This window comes from Phoca vitulina, unplaced genomic scaffold, assembly GCF_004348235.1.
Source record: "Phoca vitulina isolate PV1807 unplaced genomic scaffold, GSC_HSeal_1.0 scaffold60, whole genome shotgun sequence".
In the NCBI taxonomy this organism is placed as follows: Eukaryota; Metazoa; Chordata; class Mammalia; order Carnivora; family Phocidae; genus Phoca; species Phoca vitulina.
This window is the reverse complement of record NW_022589763.1, coordinates 9,262,585-9,289,514: the sequence shown is the minus strand read 5'-3', so window position 1 is coordinate 9,289,514 and position 26,930 is coordinate 9,262,585. Positions and strand designations below refer to the sequence as shown.

General features: G+C 43.8%; 1 protein-coding gene across 7 annotated transcripts in view; it reads right to left on the bottom strand.

The window, feature by feature from the left end:
- Positions 1–10,000: 10,000 nt before the first annotated feature.
- Positions 10,001–26,930, bottom strand: part of FRMPD4 (FERM and PDZ domain containing 4) — an 836,952-nt gene continuing 820,022 nt past the window's right edge. For all 7 annotated transcript variants that reach the window (XM_032391205.1, XM_032391208.1, XM_032391207.1 and 4 more), the window contains 6 exons: positions 26,405–26,494; positions 25,660–25,842; positions 23,592–23,730; positions 17,599–18,663; positions 15,936–17,207; positions 10,001–14,037 (listed from right to left, as the gene is read on the bottom strand). In XM_032391205.1, coding sequence (XP_032247096.1) covers positions 12,713–14,037; positions 15,936–17,207; positions 17,599–18,663; positions 23,592–23,730; positions 25,660–25,842; positions 26,405–26,494 — 4,074 coding nt within the window. In that variant the 3' untranslated portion in view covers positions 10,001–12,712. The remainder of the gene's footprint in view (positions 14,038–15,935; positions 17,208–17,598; positions 18,664–23,591; positions 23,731–25,659; positions 25,843–26,404; positions 26,495–26,930) is intronic.

Below are 26,930 nucleotides of genomic sequence, written 5' to 3'. Positions count from 1 at the left end.
GATCAGCAAAGAGCGGCGTTGTGCAGCCCCAGCTCCGGCGGGGCGCGTCCGTGCTTCTCAGTGACCAGGGATGAGGCGACGCCGTCGCGTCTCAGCTGACTGCACTCTTCTAGCAAAACAACTCTACTCATAAAAACAACTCCATTTCTGTCATACGCAAGTGGATTTGAAATCAGATCAAACCAACATACAACAGCTTTTTTTTTTTTTTTTTTTAAGGTCTTATTTTTTAAGTACTCTCTACATCCAAGGTGGGGCTCGAACTCACAACCCCGGATGCTCTACTCACTGAGCTAGCCAGGCCCCCGCACAAGAGCTGTTTTATCCCTGTCTTACAGATAAGAAATTCCAGGCACATAAACATGAGGTGCCTCACCCAAAGGTCACAGCTGGGACACGGCAGGGCTGGGAAAAAAGAGGAATATGGATTTATCATTCTATTAACCAGGAAAGTGTTTCTAACTAAAAAATAACTTCTAAAATCTAAAAAACAAACACCTAAGTGCAAAAAGATTTCTTTTATTAATGAAAACTTTTACAGTAATAAAAGCCCCAGTTTATTTATAAAAGCAAGGCCCTGTAGGAAAACTTCTCTTAATAAAGCTCGTGATAAAGAGCAGCAGTAAAAATACTTGCCTGCGAAAATAATTCTATGTATCATTAAATCTGAAAATTTTAAAAAAAAAGTCATTTATAACTCAGCAACCATGGATTCGTCCCAAGAGGGTCGTTTTCGGCATTGAATTATGAGTCCCTCATTCCCAGTGCTACTTGGTGGGGCATTCCCTTCTAGCAATACTTCAAAGCAACTAAAATTAGAGAATTAGCATAAAGCCAGGACCTAAAGGGCTATTTGGAGCCCAGGGTTTATTACTTTTATTCATTCAATAGCAAACATTTAATGAGTACCTGCTCTTTGCCAGGGGTATTCTATGCTTGAGAATAAATAGAAATAAAACTCATCTCTGTCCTCAAGGAACTCAGAGTCTTTTTGTTGAGCTAGAGATACAGACCCACCAGGGTACTGCTCGAGAATAAAGGCCAAAGGTCCAATGAGCTGGAAGGTTGGAATTGCCTGGGGGAGTTCCGGTGGGTCAGCAGAGTGAGGCTTACAGCAGCTAAGTGTGGAAGTACAGATAGAGAAATTGAGGCTTGGGGAGGTTCAGAATTTCCCGAGGGGATGTAAGTCACAGGTTCAAGACCCCGAACTGGAAGTCAGGATTGGAGCCAAAGTGAGGACGAATCTCTAATATCGCGGGCCACCAACTCACTGTCATGTGACAAGACGGTGCTGACGTGCTCCCATCCGTTCCCCTACCATCACCTGCGTGAATGATTGGATTCTGACCATTGTGGATGAATTGGTCATTGCTTGATTACAATGGTTTCAAGGTGACTTTTAGAGCAATGGTTCCCAAAGGGTGGTCCCTGGATGGCAACATCAGCCTCACCTGAGAGCTTGTTAGGAATGCAGATTCCCTAGCCCCACCCAGACTCCCTGAATCCGGAGCACTGGGTCCTGGGCCCAGACGTCTGGGCTTTAACAAGGTCTCCCGGTGATCGTGATGGCGCTAGTTTATGAGGCACTGTCTTTGAAGTTTAGAAAAGCTTACTTTCACATGCTTTTGCTTGTTGATCAGGTGTCCAAATGCTGTAAGTACATTTCGTGCATTTCGTTAGCAGTGGGGACTAGATTCTTGCTACTTCCTATATTGGCTGGTGGGTCAAAAACACTGCATCACCTGGGAGCTTGTTAGAAATGCAGACTCTCAGGCTTGCGCCAGACCTCCTAAGCCATTTTCTGTATCTTAGCAAATGCCCAGGCGATTTACGCGCACGTTAAACTTTATGTCAATACATAAAGAAGGTCCTTAGCATTTCAGTTCACTCTTCAAAAAAAAAAAAGACATTTATTTATCTTTTCTTTTAAGAAATCTCTACACCCAATGTGGGGTTGGAACTCACGACCCCAAGATCAAGAGTCGCGTGCTCTGCTGACAGAGGCGGCCAGACGCCCTTAAAAAACCCATTTACATGGTGCCTGCCGCACACCAGGTATTGTTCGGAGCACCGGGAATACACATATGAGTGAGATGCAGGTATTTCCCTAAGCAGAACAGATTAAAAAATGAAACCTAAAAAAAATAATAATACTGCGTGAGTAATGCAGGGAGTTTTGCTCTTGGGTAGGGTTAGAGGGCCAATCACAGAGGGCTGTCCAGGGAGGTGACCTCGGAGGTGTGCTTTGAAAAACAAATAGGACTTCATTAGTTGGATAAAGCAGAGAAAGGACTTCAAGTTGGAGAGTTATTTTCCTTGAAAAAAGGTCACTTCAAATTATAATTACGAATTCAAAAGGTATTTTTCAAAAATCGATCATTATTATACTCGAAACTGTACTTATTTCCTGCGTTTCCCCAGGCACCTGTGACCTCTACTCTGCCTTCTGTTCTGTATTCCCAAAGACAGATAAAAATGTCTTCCTGAATTTAGTTATTTTTTCCATTATGCTATTTTAGTTAAGATACATTCAAGGGTGATTTAGTGACATTTTTACATGATTAAATGTTATAATTATAATGTCTTATTTCATATCCATTTGCCTTTAACAGTATAATAGAAAAACAGTGTAATAGAAAAATAACTCTAAAATATAGAGTCATCCTTCACTCATAACAACATGAATGGGAGACATATACAGCCTTGGTTTCAAAAATAAAAATTTTTTTCTTTTCAAACTGCAATTTACTCCCAGGAATGTAATTCTTATTTAATGAACCTGAAAATAAATGGTAGTTTCACCCCACCACACAGTAGAGAATGCAATTTACATATATCGTTCTATTTCCCCGACCCCATCAACTGTGTGGTTATAGAAGGGGTCGACTTAATAGCAATAAACCATGGCTTGCTTGGCTGTTCTTGCACCTATCTAGCAATGCAGGACTTTTCTTTCCTGTTAACGTCTCACCCAGTTTCTCCTGGGAGTTCTTGATGGTACCTCACAGGAGTTGACCAGTAGTTCTGCCCAGAACTTGGGCCATCCGCCATGTTCTTCTGCTTTAGTTCATCTTTGTTGTGATCTGCTCCCTATAAGCTGGTGGGGAGCACCTCAGTTTTTCCCCACTTCACCACAATGGAATCTGTGTCATGGCCAAGGGTCTTCCCTCCAAAGATTCCCAAGCGGACCAGGGGCAGAATGTGTATCACTTAGAAGCAATACAAATCACCATCCCCAACCTGTCCACACTTTGCCATCTAAGCCTCGACATACGCTGCTTGTCCCACAGGATCTGATCAGCGATCTGATGTTGAGGAAATGGTCTACATCTATGGAGAAAAATAAAAGTAGATTCCTACCTGACTTCATATAAAAAAGTGGATTTTAGATGGATTAAAGACCTACATATGAATGGTGGAACTATAAAGTAAAGAGAAGAGGAGGTGGGTAAATCATTTCTCATAAGGGACTGAGGAAGGACTTTTAAAGAAAACCCTCAAGGCATACATCATATGATTAAAGATTGGTGGGCTTGATTATTTCCATACTAAGGCTTTCTGTTTTCGAAAGGAAACTATGGACAAAGATTACAAGTGATGGATTGGGAAAAGATATTTGCAGTGTCCCAAACCAATGAGGGCCTTATATATAAATATGTAAAAAACATCTGTAAATCAACATAGAAAAATAGAAAACTTAATTGAAAATTGGGCAAAAGACATAAAAGGAAATTAAAAGAAAAGGAACCCAAATGGTCAACGACCATATGAAGAGAAGCTCAAACCCTTTATCAATCAGAGAATGCAAATTAAAACAATAAAGAAATATAAATCCATCAAATAGGCAAAGTCAGAAAGCTGGATAGTGCACACTGTGGGTGGGATACATCAATCAGAGCCCTACGGGTGTGTAGACAGGTGCCACCATCTTGGTCATATTAAGTTTCCCTTGTGATCCAGTATGTGTATGTGTGTGTGGGTGTGTGTGTTTGCTTTGTTGTTCCTTTCTCAGAAATCCAGGGAGTACTAAAGGAATACTCCACTAAAGTCTGATTCAACAATATAGCTTTATATAGCTTTGGAAAATCAAGGGAGAGAAAAAGGGTCACAGAATCTAGAAACAAATGAGCCCTGTTCTATATTCTTCTCTTTTGGAACCCACATGGAGGAAGCAGCATCCTTTCAGGGTACTCTGGCCAAAAGTTCCAAGTGGCACATGGTGGGGAGTTGAATGAGTGGACTCCACCTCCAGCTGAATAACTTAGGAGTAAGCAACCTGAGTCGACTCATCCCCCTTCTCATAAATACTTGAGAAAGGCATGGTTATACTGGTTAAAGTTCAGCATCTTTAATAATTCATCTGTCAGTTGAATTATTTGATCTAACCTGATCTTGAAGTCATAACTTGACTCTAAAGTGAGTACAGTGAAAAAAGTCATATTGTCACAGGAAGCTTACCTACGGACTTAGTACTAATAAAATTCTAACCTGCACAGGTCAGTACATCATAATTATTGGCATTTGCAGCCCCAGAGCAACTTGGCATATTATCAGGGAAATATGTCTAGAGAATGGGCCTGGGCCAGGGCAGAGAAGACTGAAGGCTGCAGGTTCCGAAAGACTTTCAAATCTGTATTTCAAGTGTCTACACTATTTCTTCTGTCCGGAGGAATATGTCATCTGTTGAGTTTGTAGCCGAGGGAAGAGCCTTAGAGGGCATGGTGGACAGACCCTAAGGTGGTCCCCCATGATTCCTGCTTCCTAGTATTTATGCCCCATGCGGCCCTCTCCTCTTGAGTGTGGGCAGACCCTGTGACATGCTTCTAAGCAACAGAATGTGGCAACAGTGAAGTAATTTTGGAGATGTACTTATGGTCCCAACTCAGTTAATTTTTATTTTTTAAAGATTTTCTCTTAAGTAATCTCTATACCCAACATGGGGCTCAAACCCACAACCTTGAGACCGAGTCGCACGCCCCACCAACTGAGCTAGCCAGGCGCCCCCCAAATCAGTTAATTTTGAATTAATCCAAAGGGAGATTATCCTGAGTGGGCCTGACTTAATCAGGTGAAAACCCATAAAGGAGGGACTGGACCCTCCCTGCGGTCAGAGCTTCTCCTTGTGGGCTTGATAAAATAAGGAGCCATGTTGGAGATGCCCCTGTAGCAAGGAACCGTGGGCAGCCTCTGTGACCCGAGGGCAGCCTCTGGGACCCTAGGGCAGCCTCCAGCCTCCAGCAGCAAAACACCAGGGCTACTTGCCAGTCATATAGCTGCAAGAAATTGAATTATTTTAACAATCTGAATGAGCTTGGAAGCAGATTCATCCCCAGCTGAGCCTTCAGATGAGACTGCAGCCCAGCCAAAATCTTGATGAGACCCTGAGCAGATGACCCAGATAAATTTTGCCCAGACTCCTGAGCTCCAGAAACTGTGAGCTAATAAACGCGCCATTAAGTTTGTGTGCATTCGTTACACAGCAATATAAAACTAATACAGAGGGGTCGGGTGGGGAGGGCGAGGGGAGATAAGGAAGGGAAAGAAAAGGGAAGAAATAATAGATAGTGGTGATTAAATTTAAATTGGTTTTTATCAAGCTCTGAGCTCACATTTTCCTTTATTCCTCACCCTATGTATATTTTAGACTGCAGAATGCATTGGGTCACATCTGAGTGGACTTGGGTGCAGGCTTGGAACCCAACCAAGAAGGAAGTTAGGCCCAAGAACTGGTGGAAAGATGAGGAAAAGCAGAGGAAAGTTTCCGCTCTGGGCTAAGGGCTGGTATGGAATCAGACTGTGTTGGGAAGGACAGGTTTTAGGGAACAGACTACTTATGCTGGCTGTTAGGTCAATATTTGCCACAACACTTCCCACACCCCATTGCAGTTGTCAGTCATTCACAAACTAATGTGCACTCAACAGTCTACAGCAGATTTTCAGATCTTGGGGAAGAAATAGTTATTCACGCAGATCACACATCATCATCATCTAAGGCACCCAAAGGCTAAGAACAAGTGAGTATGTAGGTGTTTGTTTGCATTATTCAGGGGATACTCAGTTGTCTTTTGACCTGGGACTTAGGAAAGGATTTGGGCAAGTCAGAACCCAAGTCTAACGAGGGAGAGTCTTTATCTGCTACTATCTCCATTGCATATATCATTTAAATATCGTTAGCAGGGCCTTTGTGAAATGGGTGTCATGTACTAAATGATCAGAGTTGGCTCCTTCATTCCAAACCTAGACAAAGTCCTGACTTATCTGTAGTCCCTTCCTCAGCAGACTATCAATTTCCCTCTTAGAACTTACTGCAGTCTGTCATTATTCTGTTTATTTTACTCTTCTTTGCTTGCCCCCCTACACCTGCACTTGCCCACTAGACCTTCATGTGCCACTAGCCACAGGTGGGCTTTAAATTTAAATTAATTAAATTACATTGACTTAAAGATTCCGTTGCTTCGTCATTCTGGCCACACTGAAAATACACAACAGCCACATATGGCTATTTGCTACCATATTGTGCATCACAGATTTAGAAAATGTCCACGATTGCAGGAAATCCTATTGGACAGTGCCGAACGCTACCTGTTCAGCTATTTTCACCACTGGCTTCAGACCCCTTAAACATTTGTGCACAGGCGGTCCTCATTCTGCATGGGTCTGATATGCATGAATTTCAGTTACCATGGTTTTAGCTAAACACCTGTCCCCCAACAACATGGTTTAAACTTCAGTTACCATGGTATGTTAACTGTGAATCATTGCACAAAGTACAAACTTTGCGACTACCTCTTCAATCCAGAAATCACTATATAAATAAAAGAGGTGCATGATGATCAGTGACCAATCATATCACCTCTTGCAATGTCTGTTAGTGATGGGCCACCGAGCATCTGCTATTCAGCTCAGGCACAGACAGCCAAGCATGTAGTCATGCTGCCTCCTTTCTTCCCCCCTGCATGATAAAGCCACATAACATTTTATAAAAATGGATGATTGAAGGAGGGAACTGGTCAACAAAGATGAAAGTGCAGTAAAGAAACAAGAAATGATAATGCTGGAAGTGAAATGAAGATAGAATGTAAATGGGATGATAGTAAAAGTAGCTGCTTATGGGAATGCGAGCACTGCCTTCATCTGAGACTGGACATACGCAGCCAGAGGAAGGTAGTGAAGGCGAATTCATTGACAGAAGCAAGGAGGGTGGCTGTGATGAAAAGGATGAAGCTGTCCCAGAGGAAGTAACACTGGAAAAGAAACGCACTTACATTAAAGGAACTCTTGGAGACATTTCACAACATTGGAAGCACAAACGATAAAATATGGGAAGCTGATCCAAATTTAGAAAGCAGTATGACAATTTGCCAAAGCACAGAAAAGATGCTCACTCCGGATCATAAGTTAAATGATGAATAAAAGACGACAAGCTCTGTTCACATTACCCTCTGTAAGGCTTTACCAAAAAAGTCCACTTTAATTCTCCCAGTTTCTAATGTTTTAAATTACTGTGTACCAAATAAATATCCATTTTACTATATTTTTTTATGTCCCCATATATTTAAAATTGACAGTAAGATAGTAATGTTTTCACAAACATCTCTATAGGTCATGGAACAATTGTAATTTTTTCTCATTGACAATTAAGATCATTTTGCACGTTTCTGGCTTGCTTGGTCATCTTTGCGGTCCTGTGATGCCATGCAAAGTGGAGACTGCCTGCAATGCTGACTCACTCTGAGCCCCTCCTTTCTTGAGGAATGACCCATTCTAGAATGGGTGCTCCATTTTTGGCAAGGACCATGTCAGTCATTCACCATTGTATCTCACCTCCAGCCCCTAGCAGTGTTTGCCCAGATTAGGAATGAATGAACGGACTCATCTTGCCTCTTTTAAGTGGGTGACAGAAAGGAGTCAGGGATCATTTAGTGAAAGGGCAGAATGTGCAAAAGGTACTAATCAAAGTGAAAACAGAAATATTACTTAGTTGGAGGTTATTAAGAAGGCTCAGCTTCCCAAATCCCACATACCTCCATTGCCAAAGCTAATTCTGCCTAAAGTTGTGAATGACAATGCCGCAACCAGAATTTTGGTCCAGACTGGAGAGTAGAAAATGAGAATTAACAGGTAGAACAACAACAACAAAAAAAACCCCAAACAAACTCACAAACAACTCAATGCTTTGAGGTTAATGTGTAACAGAAAATTGAGATGCGATTATAAATACAGAGGCAAGATTGGAGAAAGTTCAGCTGAAGGCAGGAGGTTAATTTCAAGTTGAATGGTGAAATAAGCTATGTGGGATAACTGGCTATCTACTTATTTCAGTGACCCAGGATTTAATTCATTCCATTATTTTGTGCAGCAGAAACATTTGATAAAGACATGGATTTCCTATGTATAAGCTTTGAAATTAAAAAGTGAGTGGGATAGGCCAGAGAACAGGGAGATAATTAAAAAGTATCCAGCTTAGTGATGTTCAAGTTCTTATGAATAAAAATTCAGTTCAAAAGGTTAGATTCTGACTGATCTTTCAAAGCAGAGAAGCTATCTCTGCAATGTTAACTCTAAAGGAAGATTTGGGATGTTATATAGAGAATGTTTTATCATAGTGTTTGGACTGCCACAGGGGAAACTAGCACTGGAATCCATAAAATCAAACTGAAAACTAGTCTTATCCTCCCCCCCAACACAGAGCTCCTCAGACACCTCCCACCTCTGAGCACCCCTCCACCCCCCTAAATGCGGAGACAAAATCAGGTTAGAGAGAAACAATGTAATATATGTATTTTGATCCTTATGAAGATTTCTAAATGTTTGGAAAAGATAAGGAATCATCCGAACAGAGCCGATTTGCTCATTTCCCAATTTCAAAATCAGTTAACACAATTATGACTGGTAAACCAGTCAGAGAGTGGACTTCTCCCATTGCCAAACCAAGAGTAATCCAGGAGAAATAAATCTGAGTGACATCCTGAGTAGCTCAGAAGTATCATTCAGAGAATAACTGGCATTTGGAAATACATGAAAAAGGAACATAAATGAAGACTGTCTTTCTAAGACCAATCATCATGGAAGATGAAATTCATAGCAAAGGGAATTGATCCATTGCAGTGTTGCTGTACTGGTCATTCCAGTATTTGTTAGTCTTTCTTTTCTGGAAAGTAATTTATTTTGCGATTAGACTGATTCCAGTTGGGCCTAGGGGGTCTGTGTTAATTTCAATGTCTGAAGCAACTGCACTACTTGTTGGATTTTACTAGAAGCCTAATGCTGTGGTGGTTGTTCACCTGAGTACTGTCTTTCCACGTCCATCATACCCCTTCTGGCCAGTCCACGTACGTAAAATATGCTGGAATGAGGACTCAGCTAGAAGGGCAATTGCAGTCAGACCAACTCAGAGTCAAATGTTAAACTCAAACCCAGACAATAATACTAACATCAATATATATAAGTATGAAGTTGAAAGAAGATGCCCTATGTTATTGACAAGGACTCTCTTTGGGGGTTGGGTCTATAGGAATTTTCACTTTCCTCGTTACTTACTTCTCTAATATTTACTTGATAACATTAGGAAATTATTGATTTTTGAAAGTGTGAAAATGGCATTGTGGTTATGTTTAAAAGTTATCTGTAAGAAGTTCTTACTAAATGAATTGGTGTGTGAGAAGTACATACCGATTCATTATATGATTGTGTCTACTTTTGTATATGTTTCAAAGTTTTAGAATAAAAGATTAATAGTGATACACGCGGAAAACCAGGCTGGGGACTAAATAGAAAGGACCGCGAGTACAGGGGCGCCTGGGTGGCGTAGTCAGTCCCGCGGCCGACTCTTGGTTTCGGCTCAGGTTGTGATCTCGGGGTTCTGGGATGGAGCCCCACTGACGGGCTCTGTGCTCAGTGGGGAGTCTGCTTTTCTCTCTCTCTGCCCCTCCCCCCGCCCACACGTGCTCTCCCCCTCTCTCTAAAATAAACAAATCTTTAAAAAAAAAGGACCTCGGGTTACAAGGAAGTTTTATTCTCTAGTTCAGTGGTCTCCCAACTTGTGTGAATGCAACCCTACCTGAGACAAGATTTTTGCATACATGCACCAGGCATATGCTTATTAATTGATTTATTTATTTAAAATGATGTACATATACCACCGTACTATTATGCCATTATAAAACATACACAAACATAAAAAAGGCTAGATAAAAATAAACACAAGGATCATTCTAACATGTTCTTCCTACACTCTAGTGGACCTGGACCCCACTCAGGAGCCCCATGTGTAGTGAATTGGTGGGGGGGGGGGGCTTGAGGTTTTCGAAGTACTAAAGAGTTTGTTTGTAAGAGAAATGTACTGGAGCACCCATAGGTAATGGGAGATGATCTGGAAAGACCCAGAGCTGCTTCACTGAGGCCTCTCAAAGAACTGGAATGGACTAAAAGCTGTTCTAACTGGATAGGATTTGAACAAGGATCACCACTTCCTTGTACGCTCCTTTTAGACACATGCAACGCACATAATGCATCCTGCACATACAGGCAGGAGACAATATGCATATAAAGCAAACATCTCCCACACGTTATCTTGGGCAATATATTTGACGTAATGACTATGATGAAATTATCTTAACATTAAAGTGTTTACTCTGCTGGGTAATGCAGTAAAACCTTCACACACGTGATTGTACTTAAAAGTCGTGACAATCCTATGGAAAGAGATTTTCGTTTTACTATAAGGAAATCGAGGTTTAGAAAACATTAACTTTCCCAAGATGAAAGGGGTAGAAAATGGCAGAGTCCAGATGTAAATCAAGAAGTTTCTGACCCCAGGCCCCATGTCCTTAACGATTCAACCATATCGCCTCCGTAGGGAATTAACAACAGTGTCCAAACCATAAGATTGTTCTGATGGTTAAATATATGTGATATGCTTAGCACATTGTCTGACATAGAACACACATCCTATTAATGTTAGCATTTTAGTGCACAGAATATTTACCAAAAATTTCCACAGTAAACACCATTAATATTTATCAATATCAAACACCAATATTTATAATTATAAGAAAATAATGTTGTATTATTTAAACATTATTTATAATAACACACAGCTAAACTCCTTTTGTTTGCTACCATCTAGAAATATGTGTGACTTTTGTGATGGAATCTCTATGGAACGACTGATGAGAAGAGATAGCAACTACAGACTGTTACACCTCCTGCCCAGTAGGCTACAAGAATGAAGTATTTGCACCTGGCATACTCCTGTCATCTTTTAAGGAGCCATCTACATAAACAGGAGTAGGCGGAGCTTAAGCACTAAATGACCCATGAAGTACATATGTACATATCTATTTTATTTGACAATTGCGGCTTGCATCCTTTTGCTTTGACCCAAAGATACATTTGTAGACAGAGGACAGTTCTGAAAACTTCTTTATGTTCCATCAGTTTCACCGGAAGTGGTCAAATTTACCACTTGTTTGTCTTCCGCCCAGCTTTCCTATTTCTATCTACCAAGCCAAATGAGAACTTCTACTGAATACTTTATCATGGCTTCTATATTAGAGGAGCCATCTCTCCCTGATTTTCTGGAACATTCCTGATTTGAAACTGTCCCAATGTTAGGCTGGGATTCCGAATTTGGTTGGAAGCATTGGCCCTGTAGAGGTGATGCACAAAGCTCTATGTGGAGAGCCGTGCCTCACAGGCTGGTGTCCCGTCCGCTTTATAGGACTGGATCTGCACTGACTCCGATGATCCTTGATTGTGGCTTTTTGTAATTTTGCAAATACTTCACTAAATGTTCTGTCACTCTTAATGGAATTCTAAGCTTCACGGTTGAGTTGGGGTGGGGAGGAAGATGACGTCTTTGGTTTATATATTTTGACATTAAATCAAAGGAGAGCTCTCTTTCCATCAAACATTTTAATTTTGATGTTATTCATTCCTTTCATTTTATGTAATTAGATAATCTCTAACTCTAGGTATTGCCTAGGAACCTGCCCATCGTTACCTCTCTTCCTCTATTTGGGAAGTATTTTAATCATAGAAACATCATGAAGAGCATTTCTAGTGACACAATAGAATCCACCGCACCCCAATTTCTAGTTCAAATGGCATGAGCCAAAATTAAATTTTATGTAGGATTCCTGGAAGAAAGCATCAGATAACCAAACACTATGAGCAAAAAATTGATTTATTATATATATTCTCTATTAATTCATAATAGCTTCTTGGATCTTAAATGTCTTCTTTGCTATTTCCAATGCTTAAAAATTGTAATTTTAAAACATAAGTACTGTTTTATATACATTGTGATTTCTTTCTCTCTCTCTTTCTCTTTTAACTTCTAAGCATGAATGATATGGTCTCCAAGTATCCGCTTGGGAGGGAAAGGGGATAGGATTCATTGTTTTGCTCTAACACGGTAGAATTTAAAACTTCACATCATATACCTGGAGTTTCAATTATATGAAAAATAGCCAAATGTCATCACTTTCTTGGATATTTCTTTTTCATGTATATATATGTATAATATAAACAGAATACGTCTGATTAGTACATTTCAACATTTCATCAGTGTGACTTTTATCTCCTATTTTATATAAAATAACAAAATATACAGAGAGAAGAAAGGAGACATCTGTTCATCGTACACATAAAGTAAATAAACGTTCATGTATGGCTTTGCAAAGGTAGGTTATGATGTGACTTTCATACTTTATTTATTTAAAAGCATCTTGAGAGAACGCATTAGTGTGCTTACGAGGGCGGCCATGGTGGTTGAATGTCGCGCCGAGAGTCCAACATTAGGATCCCCACTGGTCTTTCCAGTGGCTGCCTCTGCAGCTTTCAGGAGACAAATATAGTTTATGACCACTTCATTGATCTTTGCTACGATTTCCTGCCGCTGTGTTTCTGAGTTCACGACCTTCACTAATCGCATGCAAGCTTCCGTTAGGCAACAGAGCACTTGAAAGCTGGAAGTCATAGCTAGGAGCATCTCCTCTGGGCTTTTCTCGGCCATCGCCAGTTTCCTACAGGCACTTCCCAACTGTCTGGACTCGATGGACAACAGCTGCTTGTACTGAGAAAGCGTAAGGTCATATGCTTCAGGGCGTGACTCCTCTCTCTTCCCCTTTGTTGCCCTGACAAGGCAGAGCAACTCATTGGCATCGTTTTGGGCTGCAAGGAACCCATCAGGCATTGCATACGTGCTCTCTTTTAGGGCATTGATTCTTGCAATCCGGGCATCGAAGGCCAGGTTGCTAAAGTCCGCATCCTCTGGGCCAGTCAGGTCGTCTGCCCAGACCTTCAGCACTGACCCTCTGGTCAGCTCCCCTCCTTGCTTCTGAATCCCAACAGCCAGAGGTGGGCTGATTGGTTCTGGCATGGCTTGAGTCATCTGTGGTCGAAAGAGGCAAGAGACCTGGCGTGTGGCCTCTCCCTCCTCTTCATCCTCATCGCCGTCTTCATCCTGCCCTCGGTTCAGGAAGCAGTAGCTGAAAGGTCCCCGGCATCTCCAATTGCGGCCTTCCAGCTTGCGCAAGGGTAATGTCCTATACAGCTTTGAGTCTTTGTGAGCCACCGGGGACCTTTTGTGAACTTTCCCCTCGGAGCTAAAGAACATCGAGCTTTGGGAAAAACTTTTGGTGAGCTTCTTCCCCAGGGGGAGTTCTGCTCGCCTTTCCGAGCTGGCCTCCTGTGCTTCCGTGACACCTGGACACTTTAAGCTGACCGCACCCTTGGTTCTCTCTTGGAAGGTCTCCGAACCTACAGATCCCAAGAGGATACTGCTGCTACGCCTCAGAGCCCTCTGGCTGGGGGGTGTTCCGAGGCTCCCCCCTCTCAGATCCAGTGGCCGCCAGTTCACAGCCTCTCCGTATGCCAGATTTGCTTGGGAGAAATCATTAGGGTCTTGATTTGGAATTGGCACCTTTGATTCCGAGTGAATGTTTGATGGTAGCAGGATGGGATCAGCTTCAGGATGTTGAGACCAAGCTGAAGGCATGCCTCCTCGTCTCTCCTTCCCAGGCTCTGTCAAAGCTACACTAGGGGTAGCAGAGAAACAGAGAGAATCATTAAGCATCTCATGGGTGGTCATTTTCACTGAATCTCTACGTGCTGTTTGTCATTGCCCGAGGATGCACTCTAGAAGGGCGGCCATTTGTCAGGGTCACCCGCCTTTTCAAAGACTGCCTCCTGAGATCTCATCAGATTTCCATTTCAACACATTTCAAGAAATTCGGGGAATCTGTTATTTCTGAAACTACGGATTTCTTTGGAATTGGCTAGCAATCACAGTCGTTTTCAGAGACCATGGCGTTTCATGACTTGCCTTGCCCCCAGTATTTATCTATCAGCGTTTAGACACGTAATTAGAAAACATACCTCCTAGATCTCGACTATGCAAACATATTTATGACATTGAAGTTTCATTTCAAGGGAGTTAGGTTAATTCTGGCATCAGTTATCTTTTTTTTTTTTTAATGGTCTAATTTAATGAATGCAAAGTAAACAAGGTCAACTTTTTAAGAGGACCCCACGAGGTCTGCCTGGTACTGGGTTTGAAGCAGAGACCCTGGGCGAGTTGCCCAGCTTTTCTCAAAAAAGTTGTCATGTGAGGGGCCCCTGGGTGGCTCAGTCATTAAGCATCTGCCTTCGGGTCAGGTCATGATCCCCAGGTCCTGGGACTGAGCCCCACATCAGGCTCACTGCTAGGCGGGAAGCCTGCTTCTCCCTCTCACACTCTCCCTGCTTGTGTTCCCTCTCTCGCTGTGTCTCTCTCTCTCTCTGTCAAATAAATAAATAAATAAATAAAAATCTTAAAAAAAAAAGTTGTCATGTGAATTTAAATTAAAAAAAAATTTAAAAAAAGCTGTTATGTGAAGAAAATATTTCTGCCTCACAGAATTTTTGTGAGAAGAGGGAAGTTAGGGGAAAGCTCTTTGTAAACCATGAAAGAGTAAACAGGATGCTTTAATTAGATGTCAAGATGCTAGCGGAGTGACAAGTTAAGGAACATTCATAGACCAGTTTCCCAAGGCAGGGGATGCCAGTGGTGGGTTTTGTGAAAGGAGATCATCTTAAAAGGGCTGCAAACGAACCAAGGTAAGCTCTCCCTACCGTCTACTGACCTAGTATGGAAGCAACACTGTTGATATACTTTGATATTTGAGAGTATGAAAGAACATCTGGTTTTTGCCACGTGACGGCTGGCCGAGTGGATCGGTGAGAGGAATGTGTGCCCACTGGGTGGCAGAATGGTGAAGATGGGCACAGAAGGTGGCTGTGTTCTTGTTTCTACCTGTGCTTATATTTTATTCTTTTGGGGAAAATAAAGCAGCTCGTCGTGCGTACCCCCAGAGCCTTCCTGACACCAGATACTGCAGAACACGTCTCTAAGAGAGTCTTACAGAGTAGGGAGGGATGTTAAGTATTGCTGAAGGGCAAGTGGTCTTCCCCAACCCCTTTGATCTCCCCGCTACCCTGCTCTATTCTTCCTTGCCCCTCAATAACGAAATGGCAAAAATAGAAATTCGAGATCTTGAGAGGGACATCAAACTCTTGGGACTCTACGTCATACTGTCTTGTAACCAAAAGTCCTGCTGAACGCTGCTAAAAATCTACATTTAGACTTTAGGAAAAAAATGTATTGCTCCACCACATTTTGGAAGCTAGTACACAGCAAGATTCTCAAGAGTGGACGCCATTTCCACATTGTTCCTGATCTAGGTACTTCAGTGTTCACTAAACACAGGGAAGGTGGGGGGGGCGGGGGTGGAATCAATGATTGATAGTTAACCTGGCCACAGTTCTGCAGCCTTTAAACAAAATTCTAACTTTTAGTTTTCTTCCAGACTTTATATTTTTAGGTTTGTTGTAAATCTGGCTTACATGCTTCTGGGGTGTAATGCAAAGCGCTAAATCCATCATTGCTGTACCTGTGGTTTCCTTAATCTTGGGGAGTCGATGACATCCATCTCTCAAAGTGCCAAACAGGGGTTCCGCATTAATAGCTGTGTGCAGGGCGGGCACTGTCATCCGCGGACACATCCCTTCCGTCTGGGGGTGTAATTCCTTAAAGGTGGCTCCGTGGGCGGGCAGCCCAGCGGCTCTCTCCTCAGAAGGAACGTAACTCATGCCTTTCCCCGAAGTCTCGGGCATCAGGTGCTTCCCCATAGCGGGGCAGAGCGGGGCCTCCACAGGTGCAGCACAGGTACCACAGCCCGCCTCCGCTGACGAGCCTTGAGAGCTCTGTAGAGAAAAATGGCACTCGCCTTGCAACGATGACATCCGCTTGGCCAAGTGGTAGTCACAAAGGCGGGCCACGCTCTCTTCCGCCTCGGGAAGCTTGGAAGGATGGTCACAGGTGGACGGGTCAGTATCCTCGGGGTTATCTAAGTCTTTGGCTGAAGATACACAGGTCACGTCAGTTAAGAAGTGGTCCCGTTGGCCAAGTGCTGAAACCTCACTGGCTTCTCCATCGGGAGCCCCTTCATCCTTCTCTTCCGCCTCCCTTGTCCCCAGACCAGAAGCTCTCGGAAACGTTATCCCCGTTGCCGCTTCCAATCCACTTTGCTCGGCCACCGCCCCCTCAGCGGCCATGTACCATCTTTGGCTGTCCTTGCGAAAGGCAGTTCTTTCCAGGTTAAAAGTGCTTAGGTGTTGACCGTCCCTTGAAGACACAGTACCAAATTTACCTTTGGCTTCCTCCTCTGCCTCGGCCGTTTTGGTCCCCTGCTGCTTTTTCCCTGGCATGTTTGCACTAGGGGCTGCCTTCCCCTCCCCATCGGCCAGCTTGCTTTTCCTTTTGCTGGTGCAGGAATACACCACCGACCCCATGTGCAGTTTGCTAAAATAGTCGGTGACCGACTTGGTCTCCATGGTTTCAGGCTCCATCTCCATGGGGTCTGGGTGAAGGATCTGCTTGGAAGGCACAACTTTGGGCGGGAGGTCAGTCACTGGGCGGGTGGCCAGGGCGTGGGAGGACTTGGGAGGCAAGCCCCCGGCAGGGGTTTTGGAGGTGGGGAACTCGGTCTGCTCCTCTGCAAGGGGGTGGTAGCCTTCGTGAGTGGCCAAGAACATGCGGGAGAGGCTTTCTGACTGCTTCTGTGCGGTGGCCAGTTCAGAGCTCTCAGTCATTTCAGAAGAGTTAGTCTCATTGCCCGAGTCTGACGAAGACTCGGGACTATAAGCCCGCAAGATGGCTACACCTGCATGCCGTAAAAGACAAGAGCCGATTAATGGATGCATCAGAGGCATTAGGAGACACGTAAGAAAATGGGACTCGTTATTATAAAACAACAACAACAACAAAAGACAAACAAAAAACCAAGGTTTTCCCTTTGCAGTAAGGACTCTGAGTTTATTGCACAATTGTTCCAGAAATGGGGAAAAATACGTGCCACATATTTAAAAAAACAAAAAACAAAAAAACGAAGGAAACCACGTACACAAAAAACCCACGATGGTAGTTTCAACACACTTATGAAACGGGACATGCGTGAAATGGAGAACAGCACATAACAGGACTTCAGGGGTAAATGGCTTGAGAGGATGCAATGCATGGTTATCAGTGAATAAATGTAACAATCGTGAAAGAACCTGAATTGTCACTGGTCTGCTGTTCTTCTGACACGGACAGAGCTTCTAGAGCTTCCAGGGTGGAAACCACGGTGTTATCCAGGCCCTTCTCACACTTGCCCTCAGCGCTGGTGGGCACAGCGTCAATGAGGGACACGGGGATCTCGTCACTTTGCAGACTTCTGCCTGGCTCCTTGTCCTCGAGGAAGGAGGCTGCCTGGCTCTGGGAGTCCTCCTCATCTGAACTATCTCGAAAGCCAGGTGGGGGTGCGGCGATGGCCATGTTCAAGGAACGCAACAGGAAGTCATCCTCATTGTCATCCCCTTCTGGAGGGGGCAGGGACGTGAGGTCAATGATGTCATCGCTTGACCCAGACAGGTTGAGGATGGCTGGCTGGTTCATCTCTCCCACCACGAGGTCCTCCTCACAGCTCACCTCATCCTCGTCCTCTGCATCGTCGGTGTTTTCTGCGTAACAGATGTCGTGCAGGAGGGGCTCCTCTATCCCCTCGGCAGCCTCGAAGTTTTTGACATCACCTATGTTTGCATAAACGGAATTTGCCACAAACTGGATGCTCTCAGCATCAGGAGCGAGATCCAGGCCCTTCATGTCATTGGCACTGCCGATGTAGAGATTCCTCTGCTTCTCCAGCAGTTCTGGGCTCTCCTCCAATAGTCTATCGTAGCCGAGAGTCGGGGGATTCATGCCATCATCCAAGGCGAGATCTCCGAAAATAAAGGACACTTTAGCTCCTCTCGGAGACTCCTGGGCTTTCTTTAGTGTTTCTGGTCCTGAGAGGGTCAACAGGGACCGCTGAGCTAGAGTCCTGTAGTCGGCCTCACATGGAGCATCTCCCGGCTGGGTCAGCGGCTGGTTGAGTTCGTCTGGATTATAGGTGTTGTCTATATACAGGTGCCGGTGGTCTTTGGGACACAAGGTGCCATCCGAAATATCGACCGTCTTCTGTTTTGAATCTATATATGTTATTTGGGCTTCTTGCTCCCCTTCGCCAATAAAGGTCGTCATCTGGGGTATACAGTTCCAATCGGGGCCAAGGAGGTTATGCTTTCCTTTATTTTCAGTTCCTAAGGAGAAAGAATCATGCAAAGACAACATTACTGTGAGGCCTGGTTTCTTAATTTCATGGCTTGTAGCATCATCACTTTTGTAAATATGGTCATGCAGCATTCCGGATATGGTACCAGTTGATTGAGGCTTCCGGTGTCAGGATTTCCTGGTTAGGAGAACTGACCTTAACAAAATCAATCCTGCACGAAATATAATTGCTATTTGATAAAAAAAGAATACCATCCGAGAAAAGGGAACTACAGCTTAACTCCATCTGACCCTTGGTTCTCTTATTAGAAGACCTCATTTCTGTCTACGAATGGGAATATACAAAATGCCTTTCAAATTCCTTAAAGGCCACAGTCCAATCAGTTGTCATTCCAGAAAATAGATTCCCCTTTTCTCGGTAAAGCGAGATCTGACATCCCCCACTTTGTGGACGAAGATGTTGGACTTTTTCCTCATTAAGAGAAAGTTAAGGAACCTCATACTTCCACCACATATTTTAGGAAATATTGTAATGATAACGTAATAATGTCACAATAAAAATAATCTAATATATGCATACATAAAAATATGATAATATTGTAACGATAGCACAAAAACCTCTATTTCAGCCTTTGTATATCCTGGTGGGTGTTAAGATATTCACGCATAAAGGTTATGCATATGCACACGTGTATGATTGCATAACGTGGAGCACATCACAGGTAATGTGCTTCTCTCTACTATTTCTTCTCTTTTTTTAAAGATTTTTTTTTTTAAGATTTTATTTATTTGTTTGACAGAGAGAGACACAGTGAGAGAGGGAACACAAGCAGGGCGAGTGGGAGAGGGAGAAGCAGGCTTCCCGCAGAGCAGGGAGCCCAATGTGGGGCTCGATCCCAGGACCCTGGGATCATGACCTGAGCCGAAGGCAGATGCTTAACAACTGAGCCACCCAGGTGTCCCTATTTCTTCTCTTTTCTTTTTTCCCTCTCTGCTATTTCTAAGCATAGTTAACAGTTTGGCTAATTTCAGTTTTTATTGGTATCAGGAGAACTCCTGAAGATTTGTTTGATGTTCCTCATGAATTAAAATTGCAAAACCCTAATTTAAAAATCATTGGTTTGGTTGTTCCTCCAGGGTCTTCCAATAGGGAATTTTGATGTGGAAATTTTGCTCTGACATTTAACAAGACAAGGCAGTGTGTCATTCTGTCAATACTGCTTTGTAGATTCCAGAGGAAATGTTGGGGCCACATATTCTCCCATTAGTGCCCTCAAATTGCCCCCTGGCCTAGGCATGGATAATACTGACATCAGATGTACAAGACATACGGGAAAAAAATCAGTTCTACCCAAGATGTTTTTGCTTCCCGCAAGTTATACACATTAAACTCAATGCTGAACGTTGTTCCAAGTCCTTTAGCTAAATGCATATATTTTCACATGAATGGCAAGTAAAGATACAATTTTGAAGACACTGAGCTACATAAGAACCATATGTACACGTTACCTTATGATAAACAGACCTGTGGGGGTTCAGCATTGTTTTATGAACAATTTCGATTACGACTGGCTGTGTGCGGGGCTGTGTGTGTAACGCACGCTCGCATATGTCAGGAGATTGAATTGCTGGAAGACAGAGAGTAGTTTAGCAAAGCTATGACAGAGCTCTGGGTTTAAACTAGTGGCTGGCAAATTGTTCCTGTAAAGGGAGGGCTAGATGGTAGACATTTTTAGGTTTCGTGGGCCAACTGCTCAGTCGAGCAACCACTCAACTCTGCTGTTCTAACACGGAAGTAGCCAGCGCTGACACATAAAAATATGCACAGAGTGGGTTGAATGGTGGCCTCTTCAAAAGATATGTCCACTCTGTGAATGTGACCTTATTTGAAAAAAGAGCCTTTGCAAGTATAATTCAGTTATGGATCTTGAGATGAGTTCATCCGGATTATCTGTGTGGGCCTTAAATCCAACAACACGTGTCCTCATAGGAGGAAAGCAGAGGGAAATTTAAGCCCCCCAGGAAAGCAGGGAAGGCTGTGTAAAGACGGAAGCAGAGATTGGAGGTATGCAGCCATAAGGAATGCTGGTGGCCCCTGGAAGTTGGAAGAGGCAAGAAAAGATTCTCCCCTTGAGCCTTTGGAGGAAGTATGGCCCTGCTGCCGCCTAGATTTTGGACCTGTAGCCACCAGAACTGTGAGAGAGTAAGTTGCTGTTACGTTAAACCCCAGGGTTTGCGATAACCTGTCATGGCAGCCCTAGGAAACAAATACAATGTGCACGGCTGAGTACCAATAAGACTTCGTTTACAAGAACAAGATTTGATCCCTGAGCCATAGTTTGCCAACTTCTGGTTTAGGACAACATGAAAGCTGAACAGATCAGCAGGCTAAAACAGGCTGACTGATACTTCCTCAGAGCCTCCTAATGCTCAGAGATGCATAGATATGTGGGTTCAGGGATTCTGAAAGTAACTGAAGGTTCATTTTCAAGATAGGGAAGAAATGGGGGCTTGCTGTTCCTTATTAGAGATCCTGACTAAGGTCTCTGATCAATTTGAGATAGGAAGAAAACAGACACTCAATCTTGGCTTCCTTCCAGAAGGGTGTACTGACTTGGCTTTTGGAATGATTTTAGAGACACAGAAGGATGTGGGTTAGGAACTGGGGTCTATACCATGGCCCAATCTTGTGGGAGGACAGTGTGGACCAGGGATGAACGGGTCCAAACAGACTTCACTCTCTACACTTCTTGGGTGGTGGGGGGAGTTTCTGAAGAGGAGAGAGAACTTGCAACCATGAGAGGGTGCTAAGCCCCTGGCCGCTGCTCAGCTCAGGTTACCTAGGTGCTCCTTGGAGCATGCCCGCTCTCTCCCTCAGCGCCCGCTGCTTACACGCACGTTCCTCACACCCCCCAGCAAGAGGGAGATACCTGGAACCCTCATTCTCAGTGTTACCAAAAGGCTGAAGTTCCATTCTTTCCCCATGGTGATAATAGTGTTCCCCCCTCGAAACCTGATCAAACATTACACTGTGACTCACTATCAACTGGACAGAATGGAGGCCCTTATTACTGTGACTCTTTGAAATTGTAGGTTTCGTCTTCTTCCTGCACCTGTACAATCTCAACAGTCTATGGGGAAGAAAGGTTTTATTTTCAAGACCAACTTCAAGGTTTGAAAATAAAAAGCCAAAAACCGGTTTTCCAACGCAAAAGGGTCACGTTACACCGCAGAACTGATCTTCAGAATTTCCCAGGCTGGGGCGAAATTGCTCGAAACCTCCTAGCTCGAAAACGTGTGATCCCACAAATGTTCCCCAGCGGAGCTGGTGCACCCTCACCACGGCCTTCTTCTTCCTCCCGTTTATTTTTGATCACTTGCACGTCTCAGGGTCTTTCCTTGCCTTATGTCTCTCTTCCTTTCTTTTCTTTTTTTTAAACTTTTTTTTTTTAAGATTTTATATATTTATTTATTCATGAGAGACAGAGAGAGAGAGAGAGAGAAGCAGAGGGAGAAGCAGGCTCCCAAGGAGCAGGGAGCCCGATGCGGGACTCGATCCCAGGACCCTGGGATCATGACCTGAGCCGAAGGCAGACGCCTAACCGTCTGAGCCACCCAGGCGCCCTCTTCCTTTCTTTTCTCCGTTTCTGTCACCTTCCTTCTCAAGTTCTCCCACTCCTGCTTCCCTGCCCCTTGTTGACAGAAGTCTCGGGCATCCTTTTAGGTGTTGTACACAAGTTCCTTCCAAACCCTTCCCTTGCCAGCTAGCTTCTCGATCCCGATTTTACAAACGAGAAAACCCAAACTTAGAGAAATTAAAACCAGACACTTCCAGGTGGGGCCGGATCACGTCCACTTGTAATTCCAAGTTGCCTTCTGGCATGCCTCGTCCATCTCCCTCGTTTTCTCTCAGGCTTCCCTGCTTCCTGTGACCAACTGCTCCCCCCTACCCGGCCATCATCATAAACTGTGCGCGAGCCTATTGGGTTATGTGTGTCTACAAGGGACAAGATATTTAGGGAATAATGATTTACGTTTTCTGCTAAGTCTGAAAGTGAGAGGACTTTTCCCTCCCCCCACCCCCTTTCAGAAACGGTGACAATGGAATTTGTTCTTAAGATTTTCCCTTTCTTTTAAGAGAAACCCTGAGTACGGAACCCCCAATTATAATTTTTTCATGGGTCGGCAGCTCTGGCTTGAGGGCTAGTGTCTGTCCATCAGCCACATTTACTGAGTGTCTACTGTAGACAGAAGAAAATAATCAAACACTAAAGAAAACAAATTCTAAAGCAAATGAAAACCACCCACTCTCAGAGAAGCTGTAAATACTGCAGCCCTCCTCGTCCTCACTTGTGAGCTATCTTGTCCCGTAAAGTGGCTCAACTTGTCTGATGCCTTTGCCATCTCCATGCTCCCACTACGGAGCTAAGATGGCTGCTAGGGTTCCTTCTAGAGGCCCAAGTCCAAGTGCTGGGTGATCCCTAAGTCCTCCAGTGGGTCTCAGAGCTCCCAGAACCCTGGATGTAAGTCTGACATTGAAGGAGGTGCCCAGACATCTAGGCCTAGGGCCCCTTAAGGAGGGCAAAGCCCTAAGAGGGGGTTCACAACTCCCACTGTGCATTCCATCCTTAATTCTCTGCATCCTGACCTCTGGAAGAGCAAGGCAATAAAAACTCAGTCATAAAGACTGATGCTTACTACCTTCAGAATAGGAAAATCATTCCCTTTGAAACACGTTCCCCAGCATTTCCAAGTGACAAGTAAAATAGGATGGAAAAATCGACATTTTCATTAAAAAAAATTAGACCATATCAGAATTATTTGAAGGCTTTTGTATAAAATTTGGACATTAGATTTTTGTATGAGCACAATTTTAACTTTTCAAGAAACGTCCTATTGTTGTCAGGTGGGGTGGGGAAGGGGGGGTCAGTGCTTCATGAGTTTAGGAAGAGAATACCTGTTTCCTGGGTCCCTGTATTTTTCTTGTTGGCCATGTTAAATATTGACCTCCTGGAATCCACAAGTAGCCGGTAGTAGCCAGCAGTTAGGCAGGCCAGGTTCATGGCATCTGATGATTCCATCAGGAGTGTGATGGGCTACACAAAAGAGAATATTTTGGTTAAAGTCATCCCTCCTTAATAAGCTCCCTCAGGTGACAACAGTTGCATTGGTGCTTATGAAATATAACAAAGAAAGTTACTGAGCAACCATTTCATTGGAGAAACACAGAAGGTCGGAAGTAACACCGAGAGCCTTACTGAAAAACATTTAGGTGACACCATCTTGAAAACGTGGACATTTTAAATCTTCCCAAGTAATATTGGAATGGGAGAAAAAAAGTAGACATTGGTTTTGTTTCCAAAGAGTTAATATTTTAAAAAAGTGACAGTTAAGGAGGCAGTTACCAAATGTGAACCTGCAAGCTGAAAAATCACAGGAAGATTAAATTTGGGTTCATAGTGAAAATTAGTGTTGAAAAGAAGTAAAAACTCAAGTGGAAATTACGTCTAAGACTGAAGGAAAAGTGTCAAAAAGATCCAGGAAAAGGATGCTTGAAAAAGAAATTGTAAATTCACAGGAGAGCAAAACAGAGATGGAAGTTGAGAAAAGGCCTTGCTAAAACTTTCTGGAAACAATGAGGCTCTCATATATATGATTGGAGACGAGTCTTGGGCATATAGGGAAGTGGTTAGTTGAAGCAATTCTTCTCCTTGAATTAGGAAGGGTAGACTGGCTGGTGTGTTCTTGGTGAGAGAGAGGGAACTTGAGAGGAATAAGGGAGCAACATGAAAGCAGACACCCAGAGAGGCACAGAAATGTCGAGGTGACCAGCTCTTACTTTCGCTCCCAGGTATAGGACCCTGGCCACGTTTGACGGCCCTGGCTAGTGGAATCTAACATCCCACCAAAAGCCCCCATACTACTTGATAACCTGCCTTTTCTTTCCATTTCAACTGAGGTCTTCCCTCAAGGCATCCCACAATTCTTTCCTATAAGCAGGAGACCACCAGTAGGGTCTTGCCACCTACTTCTGTTGGGTCAGATTATCCCGTTATCAGGTGTGTGATGACTGCATCCAATTCACTCTTCTCCCTACTCTTTCTACAAAGGGCCCATTGTTCTTAGCATCTTTGCTCATGGAGTGGGCCAGGAATCCCAAGTCTATTCTTGCACTTTCATTGCTGTGAAGTCAACTGGAGCCCCTGGACTCAGCCATGAGGTGCCACCAGCCATGGCCACCATGTCTGAACTCCATACTCTCCCTTCCGTGGTCACTTCTTCCCGCTGCAGAGTACACAGAGTCTTTTCGATTTGCTGTGTACAGAACCCTCTCCTGTTCTCAGAGCACTCCTCCTGGTTGACACGGTTTCCTTTTCTCCATGGAAACATAGATGTGTTAACATGGCCAAAATCCAATGACTCATCTACTACTGGGACAGAAAGGTTGTGTGCAGGGGACCTGGATTATTTCCCGTCAACTTCTGTTTCGGGAGTCGAGTTCTGCCCTTTGAGGACTATGTCAGATTGTTGTTTTAAATGGAATGGCCATGACATTCATAGGGGCCCGCTGTTCAGTCAGTACTAATGGCTATAGCACAAAAAGACAGACTGAAATGCTCAGCTTTCCCCAAAGAATAAACACACACGGGCCGAACAGGAGTTCTAAACAAAGTTGGGAAAAATCTCCCTGACTCTCTGCACAGGAATATTCTAGAAGGCTAGCAGGGAAAAACCTTCCCACTCTCTATGATTCATGCACTCGGGAGCTACAACGGACCTTAGAAACGAACTCGTTGGCTTTCTCATGTATAGATAAAGAAGCTGAGCAACTTTTCCCCAGATTACATGGCTCTTTAGTGAGGACTGGAGCCCTCGGGCCAGAGTTGGGTGATTTTTCTCTGTACCTCCTCACATTTCTGATCCTCTGCCCACAGTACAATGTCAACCGCTTTGTAAATATTAGCGGTGTTATCACAAATGAGCTATTCAGATCAAGGCGCCATGTCAACAGCTGAAAGATTTACCTTCACATCCAGCACGTGCAGCTCCACCCGCACCAAGCTGTCCTCCTCGGTAAACATCTCGATTCTGTTGACGTGGCTGAAGTCGGCTAAAAGAGCCACCAGATTGGTTTTGGTGTTTATGACGTGGCTTATGCCATATCGGGGCCCAACCAGGAGAGTCACTTCCGAGCGCTTTTCCGCCTGCTGAGAGATGTGGACAAAGCCTAAAAATCCTAGACCTCTAAAGCACCATGCAGAGTTGAGCCTGAGAGTCTGTTCTTATAAGATTACATTTTCTTTAGCAAGTATTTCTCGATTATATTGTACTAAATCATCCAATTAGAAGAACCAGGCATTACGATTGCTTCGAGGTGCTGATCAATTATGAATAATGTAGAAAATAAATGTTATCATAGCACATATATTCATAATCATGAGACACTTTTAGAAATAAGGACTTTTTTTTTCTTTTTTAGCATGAAAGCAACTTCTGGCCCAATGGTTTAAAAGAAGGCCATTGTTAGAGTGCATCGATTCTCTTGGTTCTTCATATTTCTTTTTCTAGGGCATTCTGCAGTGGCGCTATCTAGTTTAACATTTCTTCTGATATTTCCAGACTGTGCTGCAGTCGATTAGAAATGAAGGCTGGAAAAGATTCACAGCTGATTTGCTTTTGTCAAAGGCAGCTCGTTCAAGACAGCCTATGGCAGTGACATTCTGCAGGCATCTGTAGCTCCCGAGAGAGAAAGCAAGAAAAAGCAATTACCACTAACGTTGCCTTGAACACACGACCCCCATACAGTCGAAGGTCACTGAGGAACTTGAGATAGTGGACCTTGGCTTGCAGTGCAGAGAGCTGAGGAGAGAAAAGAAACCTCAGGTGTTAATTCCAGTGGGTGTGGTCCGGTTTCTGCTGGAGACCAGCTAAACACCACTGGGAACCGGGGTGCTCTCACTGCCAACAGATGGGGCGTGACAAGGAGCAAAAGTAAATTGCTATATATTTGGTTTCGTGATAAAGGGCTGCGTCAAGGCATCCAGATTAAAGCCTTTTATCTGGGGGGAAATGCATGGGGGTGGGTGGGTCATAAACATGGATATGCTGGGCCAGGGCACTCAAATGAGAACAAGATGGTAAGATATTCCACTGAAATGTCTCCCCGTTGGAGACTCCAAGAGTCGAGTGGTGCTTTCCAATCGTGGATAGGGCCCGCGCGGGTCGTGTACGGGAGACTCACCTGTGCACAGAGCTTGTGGGAGTCATTTTGAACACACGCCTGCTATCTACATAC